This window comes from Clarias gariepinus, chromosome 23, assembly GCF_024256425.1.
Source record: "Clarias gariepinus isolate MV-2021 ecotype Netherlands chromosome 23, CGAR_prim_01v2, whole genome shotgun sequence".
Taxonomy (NCBI): Eukaryota; Metazoa; Chordata; class Actinopteri; order Siluriformes; family Clariidae; genus Clarias; species Clarias gariepinus.
The window spans coordinates 9,881,013-9,905,903 of NC_071122.1; the positions used below are offsets into that span (position 1 = coordinate 9,881,013).

At 35.8% G+C, this 24,891-nt stretch overlaps 1 protein-coding gene across 2 annotated transcripts in view; it reads left to right on the plus strand.

The window, feature by feature from the left end:
• The window catches only part of LOC128511627 (metabotropic glutamate receptor 7), a 224,341-nt gene that overhangs the window by 140,014 nt on the left and 59,436 nt on the right, over positions 1-24,891 (plus strand). For both annotated transcript variants that reach the window (XM_053484569.1, XM_053484568.1), the window contains one exon: positions 15,344-15,544. In XM_053484569.1, coding sequence (XP_053340544.1) covers positions 15,344-15,544 — 201 coding nt within the window. The remainder of the gene's footprint in view (positions 1-15,343; positions 15,545-24,891) is intronic.

Consider the following 24,891-nt stretch of genomic DNA (forward strand, 5'->3'; position numbering starts at 1 on the left):
AGTCAACCTGTACCTGGTGGAACTGACGAACAATATTTAGTGTCATTTCTGGGGTGAAAGTAGTAAATTCATACCAGTATTTTTTAATCAAAAGGTGGGGACAGTAAACCATGGAGTTGGTGGACAGTCCTGAGAAACGTATGAGATTTACTTTATTTTCACTTATTCCGCTTTAGAATATCAGCTAACTTTTATGGTCCAGGGTTGAATCCCAAATAGAGTTCAATGGAAAGCTAGTGCACTTTGTAGAGCGAAAAGCCCTTGTTTCACACACCAAGTAGTGCTTTTGATGGGGCTTAGAGATGGATTTTGGATTAAGCCTTTAGTTAGACGCTAGTTAGTATTGTAGCTAGCTACAGTGTGTTTAGCCATGAACAGAACAACACTGAGTGTTCAGAGGCAATTCAAAACAAATTACTATAGTGTGGTTTAAGAGGACATACTGTAACTAAAAGTGCTAAAGGTGCTTCTGTGCCTGGTTTGTAATGTCTATGTTTTTGGAACATCTACCTTCACCCATGTTGTTGACCGACAGTTAGTGTAATTAACAATTGTTTAAACACTTGTGACATTCAGTTTCATAATTGATCAAATAAATCAATCTTTTTACATCCATGGACACTATGGACAATTACACGCACACCTTCCTTCATATCTACACTACATGTTGTTTGTTTACATCCTGGACCATTGCACAAAGACACTTTAATAACTTTGCACATCTACCTTCACCACTACACTACATGTTTACGTTTACATCCTGGACCATTGCACAAAGACACTTTAATAACTTTGCACACCTACCTTCACAACTACACTACATGTTTACGTTTACATCCTGGACCAGTGCACAAAGACACTTTAATAACCTCTGCACAAAGACACTTTGTTCTATGCATATTTGCACACCCAATACAGTATATTTCAATTTGCACAGTATATTTCTATTTTTATGTACATCACATTTCTATTTTTATTTTTAGTTCTATTTTTCCTAGTTTAATTTAATATTTCTATAATTATTCATATTTATTTCTTATTTGTAAACTTTAATTCTCTTTTAGGGTCAATGGCAGTCGTATAAGCATTTCACTACATTTCGTACTGTGTATGTTTGTGTATGTGACAAATAAAATTTGAATTTGAATTTGAAACATAAAGTTAAACATCCCATGCTGTTATACATGGAATGGCTCTCATCCAACCAGATTACTCGGTCACCTAGACATTAACAAAATAGGTAAAGTTCTAGAGAAAAGTTGTAGTGTCTTCTATTTAAGGGCATTTTGGACATGTCCATACTGGTAAAATAACTGGACAACAACTGGTGAAATAATAGTTACAGAAAAGAATTTCACTCTGGATAATTTTCACTTCCCATTGCAATCTCCTGATCAGCGTCATGACCTAAAAAAAGTGTTTATATTTACAAATAATTTAGTATCTAAAGATTCCGATATCTAAATCCTGGAAGCAAGAAGATAAGGTACTGAGATTACAGGTGAAAAAAATACTGTACTGATAAGTAGATACTGTACTTAAGTTACTACATAAGATTTCTTTACAATATTTTCTTTATAAGATTTACTTCTGGTATTGATGGTTTCATTTGTCTAAAAACAAACACTTCTTTATATATAGCTAAAAAAAAATAATATAAAGAAATTCAAAATAATTCAATATAAAGGTGTTTTCATTAAATCCTAAAACCCTACCCCTGCCAAGCGTCATTACAACACTTTGATACAGTACTGTATAAAAGATGTCATTCGAAGCAACACGACTACTTTTTTCACACCTCCAGTGCAGCACGTTTTTACTTAAACCTAAAAAGACTGCAGAATCATGCGTTCTATTGCAGCACTTACACCACATTACAATGCATTTAGCTCAGAGCTGTGATTACTAGCCGAGCCTCTCGAGGTCAGCAAGATTGATTTCAGGATTGGAAGAGGAAGTGACATGCTGCGCAACAGCTGGCAACGCTATCAGCACCTCTGCTTTGTAGATTCGCCCAGAGACACTGTCAGCGCGAGGGCCAATTTCCACACATCAAGGGATCGAATGTGTGACAAGAGAGATGGCACATGCTGCTGTCGCAAGGATAACACGTTGTGCTAAGGGGCATAAGTTGCCTGGTAGAGCAAAGGGTATAAAAACAGAAATGAAAAAAATAGACATGAAAATGAAATAAATCCTTGTCTTAAAGGTCATAATCTTTGTTAATCAAAAAAAATGAACAGAGTGGTTAGAACTAGCTACTGTAACTGGCTATGCGGCTCTCTGCATTGATCTTGTCAGTGATCTGACTCCATCTAGTCCTGCATGAACATCACGACATCCTACGAAACTTGAAAGAAACTTGACTAAATAAATAATTTATGACAACTTATAAATAATAAAATATATCATGTCTTACATATTATTTAATAATTTACAAATTATTTGGTGTAGAGACTTTAATTTAAATTGCAGCCTCTTGCAGAGATCACAGTAGAGGTGCGTACCAGACTTGTGGTTCTCCACAACCAAACAAAAAAAGTAGTGAAACTGGGTATTTTTACTAGAATCCCATTGCACACACAATTTGCAGTTACACTGCCCAGCCAAAAAGCTGTGACTACTGGGATTTAACTAAGGAAATAGTGCAAATTCTTCTATTAGATAATTACTGCAGTGATTACTACAGTTCAGCTGGCAAAAGGTTATTTAAACCTAATAGATACAGTGAGTACTAAAATTGGATTACCAACTTTGAGGCACATTATTAAAACCTGGAAGGATGGTGGTAATCCATCGTCTTCGAGGAAGGAATGTGGTCGGGAAAACATCCTGAATGATCATGATTGGAAACCACTTAAAATTTTATAAATAAATAGATAAAGAAAAATGTAGAATTCACAGCTATGTTTGATAGTGTTCCATATGCACAATGCTCAAGGGAATTGGACAAAACATCTGTGTAGCCTTATGAAAACAACTTGGCAGTGAGGGTAATTGAAAAAAAAGGCTTCAGTTTGCTAGGGAGCATAATAAAGGGACTGTGGAGCACTGGAAAAAGGACATATGTTCTGATGAGTCCAGACCTACCCTGTTCCAGGGTGATGGGCACATCAGGGTACAAGAAGAGAGGCAGATGAAGTGACGCCCCATTATGACTAGTGCCCACCATAAAAGCCTGTGAGGACCAATTGAGGTCATTTGTTGACCTGAATATATATGAAATGACCAGGTTTTTCTATCAATGCATATTCTAGGATGACAATGGCAGGATACATTGGACACAAATTGGGAAAGAGTGGTTCAAGGAGCATGGGACATCGTTTTCACACATGGATCGGCCGCCACATAGTCCAGATGTTAACATTGAGATTTCTTTTTTGGGTGTGCTGGAGAAGGCTTTATGCAGCAGTCTGACTATTCCATCATCAATACTTGGAGAGAAATGAATATGAATCAGGACTGGAATAAACATTTGTTAAATTGCATAAGCTTATTGACAAGATTCCACATATGTAATCAAAACAAAAAATCATCCAACAAAATACTAGGTGTGTGTGGGCCGGCAATGTATTTGTAACATTTGAAAATCGTACCTAATGGATCAGTGCCCAGATGTACAGTACTCGGTAATCATTTAAGACTAACTGACTGAAGGAAATTTAGCAATACACTAAATTTTCTACAGATCTCTTGCAGTACTTGGGGATTTTATGCAATTTTATTCCAATCTTAGTAAGTTTTAAAATATTTGTCCAGCTCGGAAGGTTTGTTGAAGTTTGTGATCTTCGTTGTTTTGTTCCCATCAGATGCATTGCAGTGCAAGGAGGATTGCATGCTTGGTTTGTTTGCTGCTCCTCCTTACTAATAAGAGGTAATAAGATTGTTAGGGAGAATTTGCATGGACTGATCTCTCCAGACTCCTGGTGTCTTCTTCCAGCTCAAGGGCTGGCAACTTACTGTCCTGATTCTCCCTTGTGGTAATTATGACCTTAATGAAAAGAAATCAGAATGCAAAGCTCTTCAAAATCAGCCCAGGTTTTCCAATAAACTGACTTTGAAAGTGTACTGAGCTTGAAGTACTTTCATTTGCCCTGTATCTATTGAAGATTGCATTAATGTTATTATTATTAACATTAAAAACGGGTATTTAAGATTCACGCACAGCATTTGCCAAGTATATATATATATATGATTTTCCTCTCAACTGCACAGATTTCACGTTTATTAAAGTCTCCTCAGGTCCTGTGATGTGAGATGTCTGATACATACTCGTCATAGGAAACGGGGTTCTGTAACAGTGCTTAGCTTCAAAATCTTCTGGTTTGGAACCTTTTCTGATGGTGAAACACTAGATTGTGGGAGATTTACAGTATGAATGATTAAAAATATTGAACCTTTTTTTTATTTTGCTATTTCAAGTTCTTCATATTTAAAATATTGCATTACAAGGTGTTTTCCTGTCTTCAGTTGAATATAACACAAAATATGTCAAGACAATCAAAGAATCAGCTTCTCTAAATGCATGCTTAGCCATGAAGCTTGTATTCATCACTGGATTACATTTCTGTATTGATTGACCCAACACTCCTGACAGCGGGCATCTTTATGTGCTAACACTGTCAATAATCATAATCCTTTTCTAAGTACAGATTATATATCGGTAATTATAGTGTTTAGAAATCCCAGCTTAACTGCTACTGATCATATGCACGGTCCAATTTTTTCTCTATACTGTTTCTCTTAATTAGCACCTGATAACTTTTTATTCAATCTGTGTCTTTCTCTTTAATTACGGTCCTCATATGAGGGTAGCAAAATAATTACATATAGAGATGTGGTTCAGAGAAAATGTCACGTCCTCATGTGAGGACAATCAGGTCTCAAGAGCCTAAACCGCTGAACTCGTATATGTTGAGATCATGTATTCAAAAATTTATTATTATTATTATTATTATTATTATTATTATTATTATTAGTATTATTATTATTATTAATATTATTATTATTATTATTATTATTATTATTAATATTATTATTATTATTATTATTAATAATAATAATAATAATAATAATAATAATAATATATTTGAGTATGAGGGTTGTTCAAGGTAAACTAATCCTTTTGAGAGTTAAAAACACTTTTTATTTTTCTATATAATACTATGCTAAACTAATGTCCCTATCCCAGTGTTTGACCAGTGCTTGGGTTTCATCAATGGTGAAAGATTTCTCAGTACCATGATTGTACTGCCTGCTTTATGTCGGAAATGCAGGCCTCCCAGGAACTCCTTTAGTGGCAAAAACTTGTGGAACTTGTGGCATAAAGCAATATCAGGACTGTACAGTGGGTGTATCAAGTTCCCACAGACAGATGCATCTCTTCTACATGTTGCTGACAAGCTATCCATCAATTTTTAAGAATTGGGTGGTCCCGGTTATATATATATGATTTTCCTCTCGACTTTACAGATTTCACGTTTATTTAAGACTCCTTAGGTCCTGTGATGTAATATGTCTGACCAAGCCTATGTGCTGAGTGCTGTGACCAGTGCTTGGCAAAAACTTGTGGAAACGGCCTATAGCAATGTCAGGACTGTACAGTGGATGTATCAGTAACTCCCAGCCGAGTTCCTATAATGTGCAAGTGGTGAGGATAAATGATTGTGAGTAAAGAACAACTGCAATGGGCTATGAGCCACCTTTAAAATGTTTGCACATTTTAAATATTTTACTGCAGGTAAAAATCTCTCCAATGTTTCATACTTAAGTTCTCCTGTTAATGTCAATAAAGCTTTTACTTCTTCCTTTACAAGAAATTTCATGACAAGTCCAGGGTTGGCTTGAACACCCCTTGTAGTTGCCCTCTATAGTTTTGAATATGCATAATTATTACTAAGCACATCAGACTAATAAAAATCCAAAGCAAGCACTAAAAGGAGAAGCTTAATAAAAACTATTAAATAGTTTTACAATCACCAAACAAAACAACATTATCACATCTTATTCAAGACAGTCATACAGTCAGCCTGTGTATAGTGAGTCCTGTTATTACCTGACGGAAATGGAGCCTGATATGATCTGCTGTTATAATCCAACAACCTTATAGCTTCTATATGTTCTTGGTTCCAAGATGCTTTCCCGCTTACCACAGTTGTGGAATAGGTAATTTCAGTCAACTTATTATCCCCTCCTGTTATCTTATATTAGCGTGGACATTTTTCTTATTAGATTTACCATCCCACCTCGCTCATGCTGTTATAATAGCATCCAGTCCACTGGGAAGGATTTCCACTACATCTTGGAAAGTGGTTGTGGGGATTTGCCCATTCAGCCATAAGAGCATTAGTGAGGTCAGAGACTGATGTTGGGCAAACAGCCAAAAATGTGTTCAGGTCAGGGTTCGTGCAGGCAGCGAGAGTTCTTCCATTCCAACCTTGGCAGAGTGTATCTTCATAGAGCTCTCGGGGTGCACGGGGGAACATACTTGAGGTTCTTAGTTCCATTAAAAGACCGTAAAGTTACAGCATGCAAAAGATATACAGTAGTGTGCACTTATGTTTATGGAAACAATTTGTAGTCGGGTGTCATGGTCAGACGTCCACAAAATCTTTGCCATATTGTGTATATACTCTTAAACGACATAAGTATACGATAATAGGATATTCACAGTACTGTTGTGAAATTTTCTGTTGTCTGACAGTCTGTGTATAAATGGCCTTTTATTCTTTGCACGTATCAGCTCCCTGTCATCCAATATTTTACGTCACCACCATGAAAAATAATTCCCGGGGCTAAGATTTACGAGAGCCAATTCTGCAAGGCGGCCTGCCACTAAAATATTGATATGTGTATGTCTGCTATTCAATATAACAACATTTATAAACACTCATATGTCTATTGACTTTTATATTTTTGTTTTTGGAGCATACATTTGTTTTCTGGGTTCACTGTTCTATATCAGTCATGGAAGGAAAAAATCGGCTTCCGCACATTTCTATTAAAAACCATGGAGTGCCTCAGAGCATTTATGGCATTTAAGATGAACAAAGAGTTTTCGTTACAGATGGCTTGTTGGAATGGCCTTATAAACATACGGATAAAAAGCTTGATGCATGATCACATCAACTGTTAAGATTGAAGATAGTGGAGGGAAGAAAAAAAATCGAGCCTGGAATTTTGTTTAGAAAATGAAGCGAACAGCTTTTTCACTTTGCTACATTGGGCCTCATTCATGTAACTTGTTGGTCTCTTCAAATCCATCTATTCATCATAATTACATGGTGTGTTTATCTTTGTAACCCAGTCATGAAGATCACTTCCATTTGTGATGACGCCTTGTACTTATTTATCGCATTAGTATGATGAGAATGACAAACACTTCTCTGCATATTTTTTTCTCCTTCTTTTTTCCTTCTTTAGCAACCAATGATCAAAGTTACTTTAAACAGAACAAAACTTGATCATTCCATGTTTGACATCATGTATGTTACATCTTGTACGAAAGATAATTAGTCACATTTTAGTGGAGCTTTTCTTCGCTTTTATACTTTTTCCCACTTAGAACTACAATAGTCGCTAATTAGCTTTGAAAGACCTTGTGGGTATTTTTGAGATCAGTAGAACTCTGGTGAATTGTGCGCCGTCTCCGGATACGCTTTTGTGTTTTGTGGACGGTGTGGCATCGTGGTTGCAAATGGCCACATTGTTTTCATTGAGAACAAAGGCAGAGTTTAGAGGCAGATTCGCTGCAGGCATTCGGCAGCAAGTCAACATCTATGAATTATTCCAGATTCAAAAAGAGTTTATCCCGTTAAAGAGACAGACCTGCAGAAATAAACAAGTGATCATTAATAATCGATCAGCAATGCTGTGATGCATCGCCATTTCTGCCCTGATGTTATTGGAATTGTTTTCCATTAACAGCGTGTCCTAAATCCTTTAATCTTTTTGATATGACGGCCAAATTTTTTAAAGTTATTTTTAAAACCATAGGTCTTACCCATTTATACTTACATTTATTGATTAGTTCTTGTTGTCACCTTTTAGCTTTAATCATATTTTTTTTTTACCATCATCACTTTTTTTTTTCCTCTGTCCACACAGCGTGGCAATTTAAATGCAAAACTAGAAACTACAAAGTCAGGAAAATGTAGAAAAGTCATCTTTCTAGAGAGAGTTCTGACACTGGAGACTCCTTCCAGAAATGCTACATAAACATCTCCTTTGAGAAAACTTCACCATGAAATTATATACTGTATGCTGTCTTTTGTCTTAGACATATACTGTATATTTATTAGATGCAGTCATGTTCACGTTTCTTGTTTTTCCCATTTCTTGTTGTTGTGTAAAAACATAAGAATCATCTGGTCATAGTGGGGCAGCACAGTAATGTACAGGTTAGCACTGTTTCCTTGCACCTCCGGTTCATTTCTCACCTGCATGCATGGAGTTTGCATGGAGTCTCCCTGGGCTTTGTGGGTTTCCTCCGGGTAGTCCGGATTCCGTCCACAGTCCGAAAACATGCAGATTAAGTTAATTAGCATTCCCAAATTGCCAATTGTGTGTGTGTGTGTGTGTGTGTGTGTGTGTGTGTGAGAGAGAGAGAACCAGCCCCCAGTGCACATATGAAGGATAAGCAGTATAGAAGATGAATGAATGAGTGCATATAGGGTTGCGGGGTAAAGCCTCCGTGGATCTGACTTTTTGTCTGGTGCATCTCACTAGTGCTTGATTGGACTGGGCTCTGGGGAGTTTAGAGGCCAGTTCAGGCTTTTTGTCTGCTGGACAGGCTGATCTTTGGCCTCCTTTAGCATGAGTGACCTTTGGTTCAATGCTAATGTGTTAATGTTTTGGCTGTTTAGTATATATGTTATATAGCAACACTATACGTATGTCAGATATACAGACATACATTTAAGCATTTCACTGCATATCGTACTGTTTATGACTGTGTATGTGACAAGTAAAATTTGAATTCTGAATACAGGCAATCACATTTATTTAAAGTTTTGAAGTAGTGCAAGTTTGGGAAATGAAGGGAATAGTGAATGTAAATTACTGAGATTTATTTATAAAAATCGAGATGTATCAAAAATCATGATGAAGTGTTATTTAAATGAATGCCATACGCAATCTAATGTAATTCTGTTTTCTTAATTTACTTTTTGTTGGTGCCAAAGAGGTGTAGCAAAAATCTCAATGTAAGTTTAAACATGATGTAGAAGAATCTTTGAAAAGTCATTTTATGAGATATTTATAATTTTAGATTTCTTCTATTTCTAATGAATTAATAGGGTGTTAAAACTCAGATTCCAACAGTCCCACAACCTCAGCTAAATCACTCCAGTAGATCATTACCCTACAATATGGGTATAATGTATATGTACAGGAATATTTATATCATTTATATGATTTTTATTTCGGTTTAAACCAGTCTTTGATATTTTCAAACAAATTAATTTGATAGTCTGTTCTGGATTGTAATGTAATTTGAACCATTTTATAAAACTTTTCCTTTTGTGCCACTTTCACGTCCCCAGTAGGAATAAACACCTCTAATCTAAACCAGATGCTCTGTAGCTGTTCCTGACGAGCTTTTTTAAAAAAAATAGATTTTTTCCTATCTGTATCTGTATTATTATCTGTTTCAAATGCATTTTCTGTTCATCCTGAAATAATAAAGCCATACTGGGACAGAAGAATCTTCAGCATACGAGTGTGTCATTTACTTTTTTTTTTTTTAATATCTAAAAGGGTCTTTGAGAAGTCCTGACATTTTCCAGTCTTCCCTTTCCAGCCGCTAACCTGTGACTCACCTGCTGCGTCCGTTTTCTCCAGGCATCTTTCATGTCTAGCACAGGACTTCCCTGACAAGAAGCCCATTTCAAAGTGCATGTCCTCATCTTGATGGTGCTGTCAGGATCCAGCCCATGATTCACCACAGGACTTAACCTTGCCCTTTGATAGCACATCCGCGGCAGTATTCGGAGTTCAGATGCAGTGATTAAGTTGCCTGGCATATGCTTAAGGGGAGTCTCTTTACTGTAGGCCAGCTGGCAAGACTCCCTTAGGAGGCTAGGGAGACTTCGGAGGGCAGAAAGTGTCAAAGTGGGAGTGCGCTGCCACTAATTTGCGAAAGATTGGAATGAAAATGACCAAAAAAACGGCAAATTGCTGCTGGGAAATGTGTTATACCTTGGCGGTGCCATGGGCAATCTTGTTCTAATCTCCTCAAGGATGCAATCTGCAGTGATCCCTATTCTTTTTCCATCTTTACCAGGAGACATGTGGTTTGAATACACACACAATATAATACACACAAAGTCTTTACCCTATTAGAATGCTCATTTATATGCCACATAAATGTGACCTACATAACAATATTTGGAGATGGGAGAAAAAATCAGTTAATAGAATCTAACACTCGTTAGTGTGCAAGTTCCTTCAGTTATTGGCACCCTGTGTTACAGTCGGACGTAAAAGAAAATCAAAAAGTCTTAATAATAAATAGATCTTGATAAGAATCCGCGGAGTTCGAAAAAGCCTTTTGTGAATAACACAATAACCGTCTCGGTATCAGCGCAACACTGGGGGAAGAGAAGTGTGCAACTGGGGAAGATTAAAAGCATTTTAATTAAGTCCTGATAAGCCTCAGTTCTTCTGGTGGCTCTTTTTGATCATGTCATAGATAATAGCCTGAACCTACTGAGACTTCTCAACACTTTAGATCTTGTTTGATATACTAACTGGGTCTTAGTGAATATTTCATACTTCTTGATGAATGCTGAACAGGGAATAGTTTTTTTGCTGTTCTAAACTTACTGACCACCCCAACTTAGCAGTTGAAAACTAAAAAAAAAAAAAAAAAAGTTTATTTTGACAGACTTGTCATATCTGAAACTTAGGCATCATAACTTTTGTAAGCTTCTTTCATTTTGCATCCTATTGCAAAGTTATTCTTCCTGCTACAACAGCCTCCACCTTTTTGGAAAGACTTTCCACTAGATGTTTTCCATTCAGCCATCAGAGCATCACTGAGTTTAGAAACTAAGATTAGGTTGCATCTTACTTATAATTTTGCAATACTCCTTAAGAGAAGAGGAAATAGACTTTGACTTCCAGATATACAGGAGTTACTCACATTTATTTAAACCTTCTAAAGTATGGAGACAGGTATCTAATTTCTTTAACCACTGAAAGTGGGGGAAATTAACAGAATGGCCAATGATTATTTGCATAAAGGCCATACACAACCCAATTCTGATTTATTAATTAAGTTTTTAAGGTTTATAAGGTTTTTGTTGTTGCCAAAGATGTAGAAGAATTTAGGGTGTCATGGTAGAACCTTTATTTTATGTTTTTAACAACATTTCTTATAATAAAATGAATTAAATATATTCCCTACTAAAATTCCATCTTTTGACCATCTTATCTTCTTTAAATGGGGGTTACAAATACTGTTGAGCCAGGATGCAAGTACAGGCTTGCTTTCACTATGATAAGGTTCACAATTTATCATTCTGAAAAACAAACACAAAATCCAAACATAGGAACTATAAAAAAAGTATATAAAGGAAAAAAAAAGTATTTAGAAGACTTATACAGGTATCAAAGACGAAAGTTATACATGGGGGAATAAAACAGAAGCAAACTACATCCATAAACCAAACAGGAACAAACTTAATAATGACAGACTTTAAATGGACATAATAATCAATCTAAACAAGATGCAGATGGATCCTAATGTACAGTAGGTGGATGTTAAATGGATATAATTAACAACATTTGACCTGAATATACAGTGGTGTGAAAAACTATTTGCCCCCTTCCCGATTTCTTATTCTTTTGCATGTTTGTCACACAAAATGTTTCTGATCATCAAACACATTTAACTATTAGTCAAAGATAACACAAGTAAACACAAAATGCAGTTTTTAAATGATGGTTTTTATTTTTTAGGGAGAAAAAAAATCCAAACCTACATGGCCCTGTGTGAAAAAGTAATTGCCCCCTGAACCTAATAACTGATTGGGCCACCCTTAGCAGCAATAACTGCAATCAAGCGTTTGCGATAACTTGCAACGAGTCTTTTACAGCGCTCTGGAGGAATTTTGGCCCACTCATCTTTGCAGAATTGTTGTAATTTAGTTTTATTTGAGGGTTTTCTAGCATGAACTGCCTTTTGAAGGTCATGCCACAACATCTCAATAGGATTCAGGTCAGGACTTTGACTAGGCCACTCCAAAGTCTTCATTTTGTTTTTCTTCAGCCATTCAGAGGTGGATTTGCTGGTGTGTTTTGGGTCATTGTCCTGCTGCAGCACCCAAGATCGCTTCAACTTGAGTTGACGAACAGATGGCCGGACATTCTCCTTCAGGATTTTTTCGTAGAAAGTAGAATTCATGGTTCCATCTATCACAGCAAGCCTTCCAGGTCCTAAAGCAGCAAAACAACCCCAGACCATCACACTACCACCACCATATTTTACTGTTGGTGTGATGTTCTTTTTCTGAAATGCTGTGTTACTTTTACGCCAGATGTAACGGGACACGCACCTTCCAAAAAGTTCAACTTTTGTCTCGTCGGTCCACAAGGTATTTTCTCAAAAGTCTTGCCAATTATTGAGATGTTTTTTAGCAAAATTGAGATGAGCCTTAATGTTCTTTTTGCTTAAAAGTGGTTTGCGCCTTGGAAATCTGCCATGCAGGCCGTTTTTGCCCAGTCTCTTTCTTATGGTGGAGTCGTGAACACTGACTTTAATTGAGGCAAGTGAGGCCTGCACTTCTTTAGATGTTGTCCTGGGGTCTTTTGTGGCCTCTCGGATGAGTTGTCTCTGCGCTCTTGGGGTAATTTTGGTCGGCCGGCCACTCCTGGGAAGGTTCACCACTGTTCCATGTTTTTGCCATTTGTGGATAATGGCTCTCACTGTGGTTCGCTGGAGTCCCAAAGCTTTAGAAATGGCTTTATAACCTTTACCAGACTGATAGATCTCAATTACTTTTGTTCTCATTTGTTCCTGAATTTCTTTGGATCTTGGCATGATGTCTAGCTTTTGAGGTGCTTTTGGTCTACTTCTCTGTGTCAGGTAGTTCCTATTTAAGTGATTTCTTGATTGAAACAGGTGTGGCAGTAATCAGGCCTGGGGGTGACTACAGAAATTGAACTCAGGTGTGATAAACCACAGTTAAGTTATTTTTTACCAAGGGGGGCAATCACTTTTTCACACAGGGCCATGTAGATTTGGAGTTTTTTAATCCCTTTTTTCTCCGTAATAACGTAAACCTTAATTTAAAAACTGCATTTTGTGTTCAATAATGTTATAATAACAGGGGTAGCTCAGTGGTTAAGGCATTGGACTACAGTTCGGAAGATCCCAGGTTCAATCCCCACAACCACCAAGTTGCCACTGGTGGGCCCTTGAGCAAGGCCCTTAACCCTCATCTGCTCAGATGTGTAATGAGATAAAAATGTAAGTCGCTCTGGATAAGAGCGTCTGCCAAATGCCTAAATGTAAATGTAAATGTAATAGACTAATAGTTAATGGTTTTTGATGAGCAGAAACATTTAAGTGTGACAAACATGCAAAAGAATAAGAAATCAGGAAGGGGGCAAATAGTTTTTCACACCACTGTGGGTAAACAAATCAAAGATCAATTGTTGTGGGGATCAAAAAAATCCCCACAACAACAGGAACAAATACTGGGAAAACCCTGACACAGGGATTGCTTTGCAAAAAATAAAGCATAACACTGTACCTTTATGTGCTTCTTGAGCATCCTGTTGGAAACGGTCAACCCTTTTCTGCTACAATAGCCTCCACAATTTTGGAAAACTTTTCACCAGATTTTTCTCCATTCAGCCACCACAGCATCAGGATTTGACATTAGGTTTCATCCTAAAGGTGTTCAGTGGGGTTAAGGTCAGGTTGTTGTAAAAACCACTTGAGTTTTTTTTTACACCAGTCAAACCAATATCTTCTTGAAGCTCACGTTGTGCACAGATGCTAGATCATGTTCTAGTGAAGGGAAATTGTATTGCTACTGTAAAGCATGCCAAGATATTCTGTGTGGCAACAGTTTAAAAAACGCCCACATATGAGTAGGATAGACAGGTCTACATCACTTTTGGCAACACAGTATGCTTCTGAAAAAAAGTTGTTACTATAGGCTTTAATGTGGGGCATATACCCAAGGGCCCATTTAGTCTTCAGTTAATTAAGCACAGTAATGTAATTTAGGTACAGTAGGGGTAGGGGAGGCTCAGTGATTAAGGCATTAGGCTACGGATTGGAAGGTTCCAGGTTGAATCACTTGGTTGAACAACCAAGTTGTTCTGGATAAGGGAATCTACAGTACCAAAGTCCATAATGTAAATTTTTATTCCAGCAAAAGTGGAGCCAGTCATGATACAGAGCCCAACAACAAGGGCCCAACAACAGCAACCTGGTGTAGCTGGGACGTGAACCACCACCCTTTTAATTACTAATTCAGTGCCTTAACCCTCCGAGCTCCCACTGCCATCTTCATAATAAGATCAGATTGTGACCATGAAAAGATTTGAGATATTTGATTATCTCTTTCATGGAGCTCACATTTTAGGGATTATATCAATCCCTAAATTATGTGTCACAGACCACCTGTGTTACTTAAGAATGATATACAGTAGCAACATAGCGTAAAACCAGAATATGACACTGTTGTTTGTACAATGCAAGGAAATAAGCACACATCAAGCACAAGATCATAAATGTCTTTGTACATTTCTGTTGTTTAGGGCTTTCATAGATTTCATGTTGGACAAATAGCTCATGGAATATTTTTAAAACAACAAATAACACAATCATTTTTTGCCTGTTGATTGCTGACATTTACACAATGTGGTTATGCAAATGAGGCTCAGTCTAATTAAATATGAATTCATTTGCATACCTAACAATCCAAAAATTGAGTCTTTTGATTATGTCAGAACTATTTTGTTTCATTCATTCTACTGCGAAAGACACACAAGGAAAAGACTTTCACAGAAATCTGTTTGCAAATCATTTCTTTGTGCGATCAAGGTGTTATAAAATATTTTCTAACTTTTAATGTAAAATCTAACTTTGTGCACAGTTTTTCGAAATTCCAAAGCTAGACTTTTTTTTTATATATAGTCTTAAGGAATAGTTATCCTGTCTTCCTGAAAGCTCTCATTTTTAGTCCAGTACCTGTAGAGCTCTGAAATCTGTTGAGTCTAGATATTTTATTTATTATTACTACAATAAAATAGAACACATGTCTGAAATTCATTTTAGTTAATATTTAAAAAAATTGTGTGTGTCTTTTTTTTTTTAACTCTGTAGGCCAGGAACGGATAGGAATTGACTCCAAGTACGAGCAGGAGGGGAAAGTGCAGTTTGTAATTGATGCAGTGTACGCCATGGCACACGCGCTACACAACATGCACAAAGATTTGTGTCCTGAGCAGTCAGGCATCTGCTCTGAGATGGAAGCTGCCGGCGGCAAGAAGCTGCTCAAATACATCCGCAACATCAACTTCAACGGTGAGTAAAAAAATAAATAAATAAAAATCTCCTTGTCATAAGGAATGTTATGTGGTGAGACAGGAACAAAAGGTTAGGGTACTCTAATGACATACAGTGCTTAAGTTTAAATTACAAGTCAGCTTTTAAATGCAAAATGTTTTGAATTAGATTTCCCCATCAAGCATTATTCTTGGTTTCACCAATGTGTTAGAGTTGGGCAGAAGATTTATGTAGATATACTGTATTAGTATTATCATAGAACATTGTTAAGGAAATGTATTTTGTTTATTAACCTGTACAAATACATAAACCTTAGAGAATAAAATGACTTAATGATCATGTTACAAGCACTCTTCATTTATTCTAAACTTTACTGGAACAAATATTTATAATAATAATAATTATTCGCACTATGTAGATTTACATCATTTGTCAGAACAGCAAGTTATCAACAAGTAGCTCTTTGAATTTTATGTAAGATATTAAATTTGGCACTTATTCCAAAGGTCATATTTAACATTGGCAACATCAGACCAAAGGTTTTGTATAGCCTGATCCTACGGAAAAGCAATGTAGCACAACTGCTGAAAAAAAATGCAATAAAAAGGAATCAGAACTACCAATGCATCACAGCCTACCACTTATAGGGCTCAGCAGGCAAAGAGTTCAAGGTTGTTGATTGAAACAAGCCTCATACATGGTGGCTTCACTCCACCAACCACAGCACCTAAAGTATCCGTCACTAATGATTGAAAATGTGAAGGTGTTTTTCGTCCTCACCAGGGTATATTCAACTTTAGGTGATGATCACTGTTGTGAAGTCATAATTCATTGCAGCCAACCATCATTCAAACAATGAAAGTTTAAATATAATAGTATAGTGTATATAATATGATAGATTTAGTCACACTTCTGCTGTTATAATAAACAAACGCTTTTATTTTCTTCCGGATTTTTAAATATGGATGTAGGGATTGGGGAAATTCGGCTTTTGAGCATTAGTGAGGTCAGGGTGAAAAATCCTTGGGCGCAGTTGGTGTTCCAGTGCATCTTAAGCTGCATTTACTGTGGGGTTAAGTGAGGGAATTGTAATGCATAAGCATACAAAGAAATCCTATACGATTGTGGAAATAATCTAAGTTTGTTAACATGTATATATTAATATCGGCTCTGACTGTAATATTCCATATTATTTCCGACTCAAATAATCAAAATTGTGTATAAAAAGTATTAGTGTACTTTCTGCACGAGATAAATTGGCCATAAACCAAAGTCTAAATATTACTGCAATTTTCATATGGCGCTAAGTTATTGATTTATATTTCATGTCCCAATTAAAGAATGAAAAATTTAATATTCTAAAATCTGTCCAGAATATGAAGTAAGTTCACATTTTCATACCAAAGATATGATTAAAGGGCGACTCTGAAATATCAAAGTAAGTGAGTGAAGGAAAATGTTTTGCTGTGGCATGTTACATCCTACCTGAAACAGACCTTTCCCTGCTTTTTTAATATAATTCACGAAACTCTCAATGGTGTTAATTTGCTGTTCAATTGCCTGTGAAGTCGCTCTCCTGGTAAGCACAGACATGTCCTATTAGTTGTAGTAACAAATAAATTCGAATGTATTGAACGTGTCTCGACAGCTCCAATCTCCTTTCCTGAAACATGCGCACGATCTATATGAGTGATCTCTTATCCAGGGCTAAAGGGGAATATAAGAACACCGCCGGCTATACACTTGCATAAAGAACACATGTGAAACATTAGACGGGATATCTTTACTCTTGGATTAGGTTTATAATATGATTTGAATGCGGTTACCAGGAAAGGAAATGAAAGGAAAAAGTGTGGTCTACACTTACACATAGTAACACATTTAAAAGCTGCATTATCCATCATACAGTATTTAATATTGTATATAATAGAAGAGATATGAGGCACAATAGCAGACATTAGGCTTTTAACAATCCAAAAGTTAGGTCTAGTAAACTCTCCCCCAAAAAAACCTTTTATGATTATGATTATTTTTAACTACCAAGTATGTTCAGGTCAAACCCAGACGTTTGATTTTGTAAAACATACCTATGATGATAAATACTCGCTTTATTTCTCTCAGGGTATAATACCCTGGAACACGAATGCACTTATACCAGCATTTCACTAGTGCTTGGAGGGAGAACGTTTTCTCAGTAGGCTGGAGCCAGGAACTGACTACAGTACTTGCTTCACATCTGAAACTCTGACTTCTAAGGTACTTGTTCAATTGCCCAAACATGGAAATGTCAGGAAGCGAGCTCAGGACTGTACTGGGGATGTGGCAATAAGTAACTCCCAGCCAAGTTCCTGTAATTTACAAAAGGTGTTATTGAATAATTATATGTACAATTCCCGCAGACAGATGTATCTCTTCTGCAAATTGGTGATAACTTGATTTTTAAGCATCAGGTTTTCTCCACGCGCAGAATGCTCATGGGAACGAGTACAGTCGGCTCTGAGCTACCACAAGCGGATCATTTTTTCATGGACATACAGCCTTCTTTAAAAAGTTTATACGCAGCTGCATTTAAATGTTGTACTCCGGCTAAAGTCTCATCGCCATACTGTGATTGAAGTTATAAGTAAATGTCAACCTGTCCTATGCCTTCTTTCATGAAAAATTTTATCACAAGTTCCGGTTTGACTTGAACACTCCAGTCTGAAACAATCATATTCCAAAGCCTGGATAAAATACATTTTAGGGCAACTCATAATCATAACTATGACCTGGAAACAACAGTCACTACCCTAGACTTTATCTCCTTTAAAAATCAACAGAGACGCTATTTGTTTACAAGAAAGACTTCCTCATGGAACTAAAACAGCTTCTAGAAAATTAAAGCAGATTCAGTTTTTTTTTTAATGAGTCAACATTTTAAACTTAATGATTTTACTACATTACTTGATTTTTTAATATATATATATATATATATATATATATATATATATATATATATATATATATATATATATTTCATTTTCACTAGTTATACTAGAAGTACAATAAGTAAGGTTATTTTGGATGCAAACTAATAAGGTGAAACGAATCATAGCAATAAGTTGTATAATGATTATGGGATTCATTTAGTACTTATTTAGTACTTATTTCTCTAGTATTTAATTTATGTAAAGTGTAACCAAGAATAGAAAATGTGTAAGATAAAATTCATATTCATAAAATTTTTATAAAAAATCCAGTCAAATAACCAGGGCATGTTTCATGTCCATCATCTGGTTATCTAAACTGGCATTAGAGCCAATGTGTACTAATGTACAGTAGGTAGTATGTTAAATTTTTCACTTTTTAGTTTTTTTTTTTAGTTTTTTTTTGTTTGTTTGTTTGTTTGTTTGTTTTTCAATTAAACATCTGCCTTAAAGTTTATCAAGTTTTTTACTATTCTATTTTATGTTTGTTGCAATTAGTCCAGCTCGCATTCCTAATAAACTGCATTTCTGGTTTCTACCCATGGGTTATTTACTCTTGTGATTAAAAAGATCCAGCAATGTGGAGAAAAGTCCATCTCTTGAAGAAGTTGGGCTACTGATCTTCTTACTCAACTTTTAAACACTTTTTTATAACTGTAGCCACAAGCAATATCATGAAACAACTGGGGAAATCTAGTGCATACTAATAAACCTTAAAATACTGTATGTAAAAGACATTAAACACTACATTAAACACATCAACTGTGAGATTAACATCTTGAAATCGAACGGGACATGGAAAAAAGGCATGCATTGTACAAAAGGCATTTAAGTCAAAGCAGGGCTTTTGACTGGACAAAATAACAGAACTCCCAATTATGAGAGTAAAAATGCATTTTGTTTCTCTATATAATCGCAGCCGTGTTCCTGTAATGTTCACGTTGTGTTGGTAATTGATTGTGTATACAGTTCTCACAGACAATTGCATCTTTTTTGCAAGTTGACAACAAGTTATCTGTTGATTTTTAATGCTCAGGTGTTGCTGAATGTTCACAGGTAATAGTCATTCACAGATACTGTATATGGTCTTCTATAAAACTTTTCACCATTTAAATGGTACACTGTAAATGTACAGTGTATGGTCATTTTTATAGTTTTTGCCTTTTTATTTTATCATAAGTCCTGGTTTGACTTGAACACAATGATATCAATAATTAGTTTCTGCATGTGACTTGCAACCACAATAATTTATTGTTTTGGTCGTCTTATCAGCAACACATTGTGCCATTTTAAGCAGAACAGATGATGTTACAGACTTCTTTCAAAAGGAAAATCCATACAGTTTGTCAAGACTACATTTGGAACCAAAATCTTCACTGGCTTCTTATAAAAGAACACATGCTATATGATATAATGTTTTTCCCCCACAATATCGTTCTGACCTTTTATTTCCTTCCATCAGGTTCACACTTTAAACTATTTTTTTTTATCATGTTCACCATCCCTTTGCCTTTAGGCTAAATGATTTTTTTCTACCTTTCAATCCTAAAAAGCCCTGATTTGTTAAAATTTTGGAAGGATTATGGAAAATTTAGAAGCAAATTTCTGCACTTGTTTTACTCAAGGATTTTTGCATGGGGTGCAGGTTTTGATTGCAGGACAGTTCTCTGCTTATTGTTTTCTCTGTGTAACTGGAATTTCTGCTGATTTCAAAACACTTATTATAAGTAACTGTCTGTTCTTCTACTGTATCGTATTATTATTCTGAGCACACACTATGAAATCTTGCATTTTGCATATTTCCAAGAACATTCCACCTGCATATTTTTATGCCTGCTGTAGTGACAGGGATGAGTATGGTTTTGGTCTTGTAGCATTTCCCTTTTGTGTGTTTAATATCACTGTTGCTGGCAGATGTAGAGAATTTCTTCACCTTTACCTAAATCCTCTGGGCCAATAGGAAGATGTTGTATTATTACAACGTGTAATTTGAATAAGAACATTTCATAGCATTTGCGGTATATCTAAACAAAAATATTCATGTAACATTAAAATTCACTGTACAATTTTTTTAGATTGTATCCAAATACTTGGATGAGTAATAATATGTTATAATATAGTTATGCTTATTAATACTTTTTTATTCATAAGTAAAAGACTTTATGGTACTGTGGGTGTAATTTGGTAAATTTTCATTGTTTTATTGTACAGTGGCAAGAAAAAGTATTTGAAATTTTAAGAATTTTATGTCCTTTTTTTCATTATTCTGTCATAAAATGTGATCTGATTTTAATTTATTGACAAATATAATGTGCCTAAAATAGTAATAATAATAATAATAATAATAATAATAATAATAATAATACCTTAATTTCTTTATTGAACACACTTTTTTAACATTCAAAATGCTTGTGGAAAACTGATGTAAGTAAACCCATGGAATGAATAACTGGTAAATCTTTATTGGGTTGAGGTCTGGGACATGACTCGGCCACTCAAACACTCTTTGTTTTTCTGAAGCCATTTTGTTGTGCACCTGCTCTGGTGTTTTGGGTCATTGTCCTGTTGCATCACCCAACTTCCACAGCGGTTTAGCTGACTTGCAGAAATTCTCACATTATCCTGAAGAATTTTTTTAAACGCCTGGAAATTCATCTTCCCCTCAGTGACTGCAAGCCGGCCAGGCTCTGATGCAGCAAAGCAGCCCCAAATCATGATGTTTCCTCCACCATACTTTACAGTTAGGATGATGTTTTCATGATGATATGCTGTGCCGTTTTACACCAGATGCAGCTTCCGAATAATTAAATCTTAGATTTATTATTGTACAAGACATTTTGCCAGTACTGCTGTGAAATGTCAATGTGCTCTTTCGGCAAACTTTCGTTTTTTTTTTTAGTAAGCAGCAGCTTCCTTTGTGGTGTCCTGCCATAGACACCCTACTTGTTCAATGTTTAACGTACTTTAGACTTATGAATACAGATGTTAGCCTGTTCCAATGATGTTTATTTATCTCACTGATCAGTCTTTGTTGTGTTTTTTTGGTCATTTTGACTACTTGGGTCTACTTGACAGTAGATACTTTTGAGCTCTACAGTATACTGCAATATCTAAATAAATAATGACTAATAAAGTCAAATAATCTAAAGTTTTGTCATATATAATTACACCAAACCAAAATAGATTATATAAGCTTTTTTTTAAACAAATTTATGTAAGTAAAATTTTGGATGTAAAGTTATATAAGCAAATAATTTTGCTAGGTGTAACCGAAATATGTGAAATATGCAACATTATCTACCAATAGAACATGAAATGTACACCTGAAAGTTGTATAGAAAGAATTAAAATGATCTTTTATTTGCTTTGTTGTAATCAGATATTAAAAAAATTCAGGTAAACTTGAGTGCATTTAAGATATTTTCACTTTTTGCGGTGTTCCACATAAACCAAAACCAGAAACATGAGCGAGCTAGGAGTCACAGGACAAAAGAAGTTCGACACAGGTACTAAACAAATCCGTATTACTTGCAAACCGTGCATTTTGTACCAAGGGTGGCGCTCAGGGGACCTGAACGTGTTTATAAAAGTTCCAAAAAATTAAGAGGAAGACATGCTGCTTAATCCTGAATTGGACATTTGGGGGTAAAATAGTCGGATTGAAGGCCAAAAGAAGGCGGTTTCATCGTTCTAGAATAAAATATCCCTCATTTTTATATCACAAAATTTTCTATAATTCTTTTTTTCCACTAGGAACTATAAAGTTACTTTACAATTTTTGTGCCAAAAATGATCACTGCTTGAAATATTTTTCTTCCCATGGCTTCTGTTCCCTCTCTCTCTCCATATCTTACTCGATCTGCTCTAATGTAATGTGAATATCTCTCCCTCACAGCAATAACGCATCTAAATTGCACCTTTAAATTGCTCATGCCGTTCCATGTAACCAGGCTAGTTAACAGGGACGCCATGATCGGCTTTGGAGCTGCAATTTAGCGGCATGATCGCTGACAAAGAGTTCTTGAGAAGGATAGTTACCTCTTCGCTAGCTCCATGTCAGTCTAACTCTTGTGAGCATTTGAGAGGGGCGAGTTACTCTACGCATCCATTTTCGGTTGCCGCAGGTTCCCCGGCTGAAAGCTGAAACTGCAGCAGGTGGCACTACAGCTCAGGGATAATGAAGTGCAAAAAGCTCAGCAGCAGATTGCCCAGCCCTCACTGTAGCGCAGCCATTTTATTCTTATGCAGCGCTTCAGAATAACGCCTTAATCACTTCTTGGACCTCATGTTTTATGTTTTGTTTTGTTTTGTTTTTTTTCCAAGAAGGAAAAAAAAAATGTTGCTGCACATTGCGCTTCTTTGCTCTGAATTTGTATATATATATATATATTTTTTTTTTGGGAACTGGTCCACACACACATACAGTACAACAATAGGTGCTGTGATTGGACAGGGATAAACTGTCACATTTTTGGCTAACAGAGCAGGCGGAGAAGCGTGAACAGTGAGAGATTTGTCAGCTTGTACAGCTCATTAAGTGAAGGCTTCGGCAGGGGAAAAAAGAAAAAAAAAACTAATTTACACAATTCTTACTTATTCCAAATTGTCAAACAGCCAAGACATGGTTGATGTCCAACATTTGCTTTTGTAATTTGCACCAGGCTTATGCAGCTACTCGCAAATAAAAGCCAATGGAAGTGGAAGGCTTTAAAAAAAAAAACACAAAATCATATCTATAAAAATATTCTTAAGAAACAATCTGCCAGTAAAGGGCCTTTGCTAGAACACCAGACAGACATTTTTTTTTGGAAAAAGAAGATACTGTCCAAAATATCCAAAATAGCCTGCTAACATATTAATCAATGTCATTTACTCATTATATACAGTTCCAATCAAAGATTTTACAAAACATTCTAAAAACAATTTTAGGATAATATGGATTTTTTTTTTTTTTTTTCGAAACTAGAAAATAACACACATTGCATTAGGTAATTAAGTAACGACAATAACAAGAAGTCTGTTGTTTTTTAAAGACATGAAGGTCACCTGTTCTGGAACAGTTCTTGCAAGAACAGTATTGTCAAGTGCATTTGCAAAACCCATCAATATGAAACCATGATGAAACTGTCTCTCATAAAGATCGTCCCAGAAAAGCAAGACAAAACATACCTTTGCTGCAGAGGAGAAGTTCGTTTAGAGTCACCAGCCTCAGAAATCACCAGCACCTCAGATTAGAGCTGTTATGAAGGCTTTACAGAGCATACAGAACTGTAAGTAGCAGACACATCTCAACTTCGAAGGAGATTTTTGCTTATTTTAAAAGCCTTTAGCATGGTTTAACAACGTAAAAAGGAATAAAAATCAGGAACAATACTGTTCAATAGAGTTAAGAGGTGACTCCAAACTTTTAAATGGTGCACTGAGTATAAGTTATTCTGTAAAATTGTTAAAACTGCAAAGAAATTTACCATACAGAAATATGGTTTATTATAAAATAGGTAATATTTGTGATATGCTAAACAAAATCTTCAGGAATTTGAAGTTAGCTCCTAAAAACAAAGCACAAATCTTAAGTATATTTTTGCTAAAATCACATCCAAGCGGTTGCACAAGTATGACATATTTTAACGCAGATGGCGAGCAAAGACATATTGATGTGCGCGTGTGTGTAATTTCAAAAGACTTGATGCAATTTGAGGCAGATGTTTATAGGAAATAAAAAAAGTAATAAAATCTTGCTTTCTATTGCACATTACCAAATGAGTAAATGCAGCACAAGTAAAGTCTTTTGTACATTTCATTCATTTAATAAATGTTTAGCTTTATAAAAATGCTTCTAGTGGTCTAGTGATTTCAGCTTAAAATCCAAGGAAGTTGTCATTTCTATGAGTAGTTCATTCTCCTACAAGTGCAACTAATAAAGAGTTCGAAAGAGAAACATTCATCTGTATTCAGATGAAGTAAAAAGAACCGAAAAAAAAAAAAAAAAAACACACACAGACAAGGAACTTGAATGAGTGTCGGGCGCAAACTCCTCACCCAAGGGCTGTTCGCTCTTTTTATTCCCAACCACAACAAAGGAACACTTTTCCTATTGAGAATAGTGAATGGATGTCTTTGAGCTAGCAGCAGCCTGTATAATAGCTTAGCAATAACAGACCAAGGAAAGATCAGAGAGTGCAGATTTTGACTCCGTCTCTTTCTCTCTCGCTGCTCAGAAAAGTGTTTGTGATTGTCTGTAAAAGCATGTGAAAACAAAACAGCGTGGGCCACATATAAATTTCCCTGCTCAATTGGGTCTCTGTGCTTCCTCATCTAGGGCTAATCTTCCGTGCTTAGTTCAAACCATGAAAATAATTATCAGCAATATGAATCTATGTTGCCTTTTTTTTTTTTTAA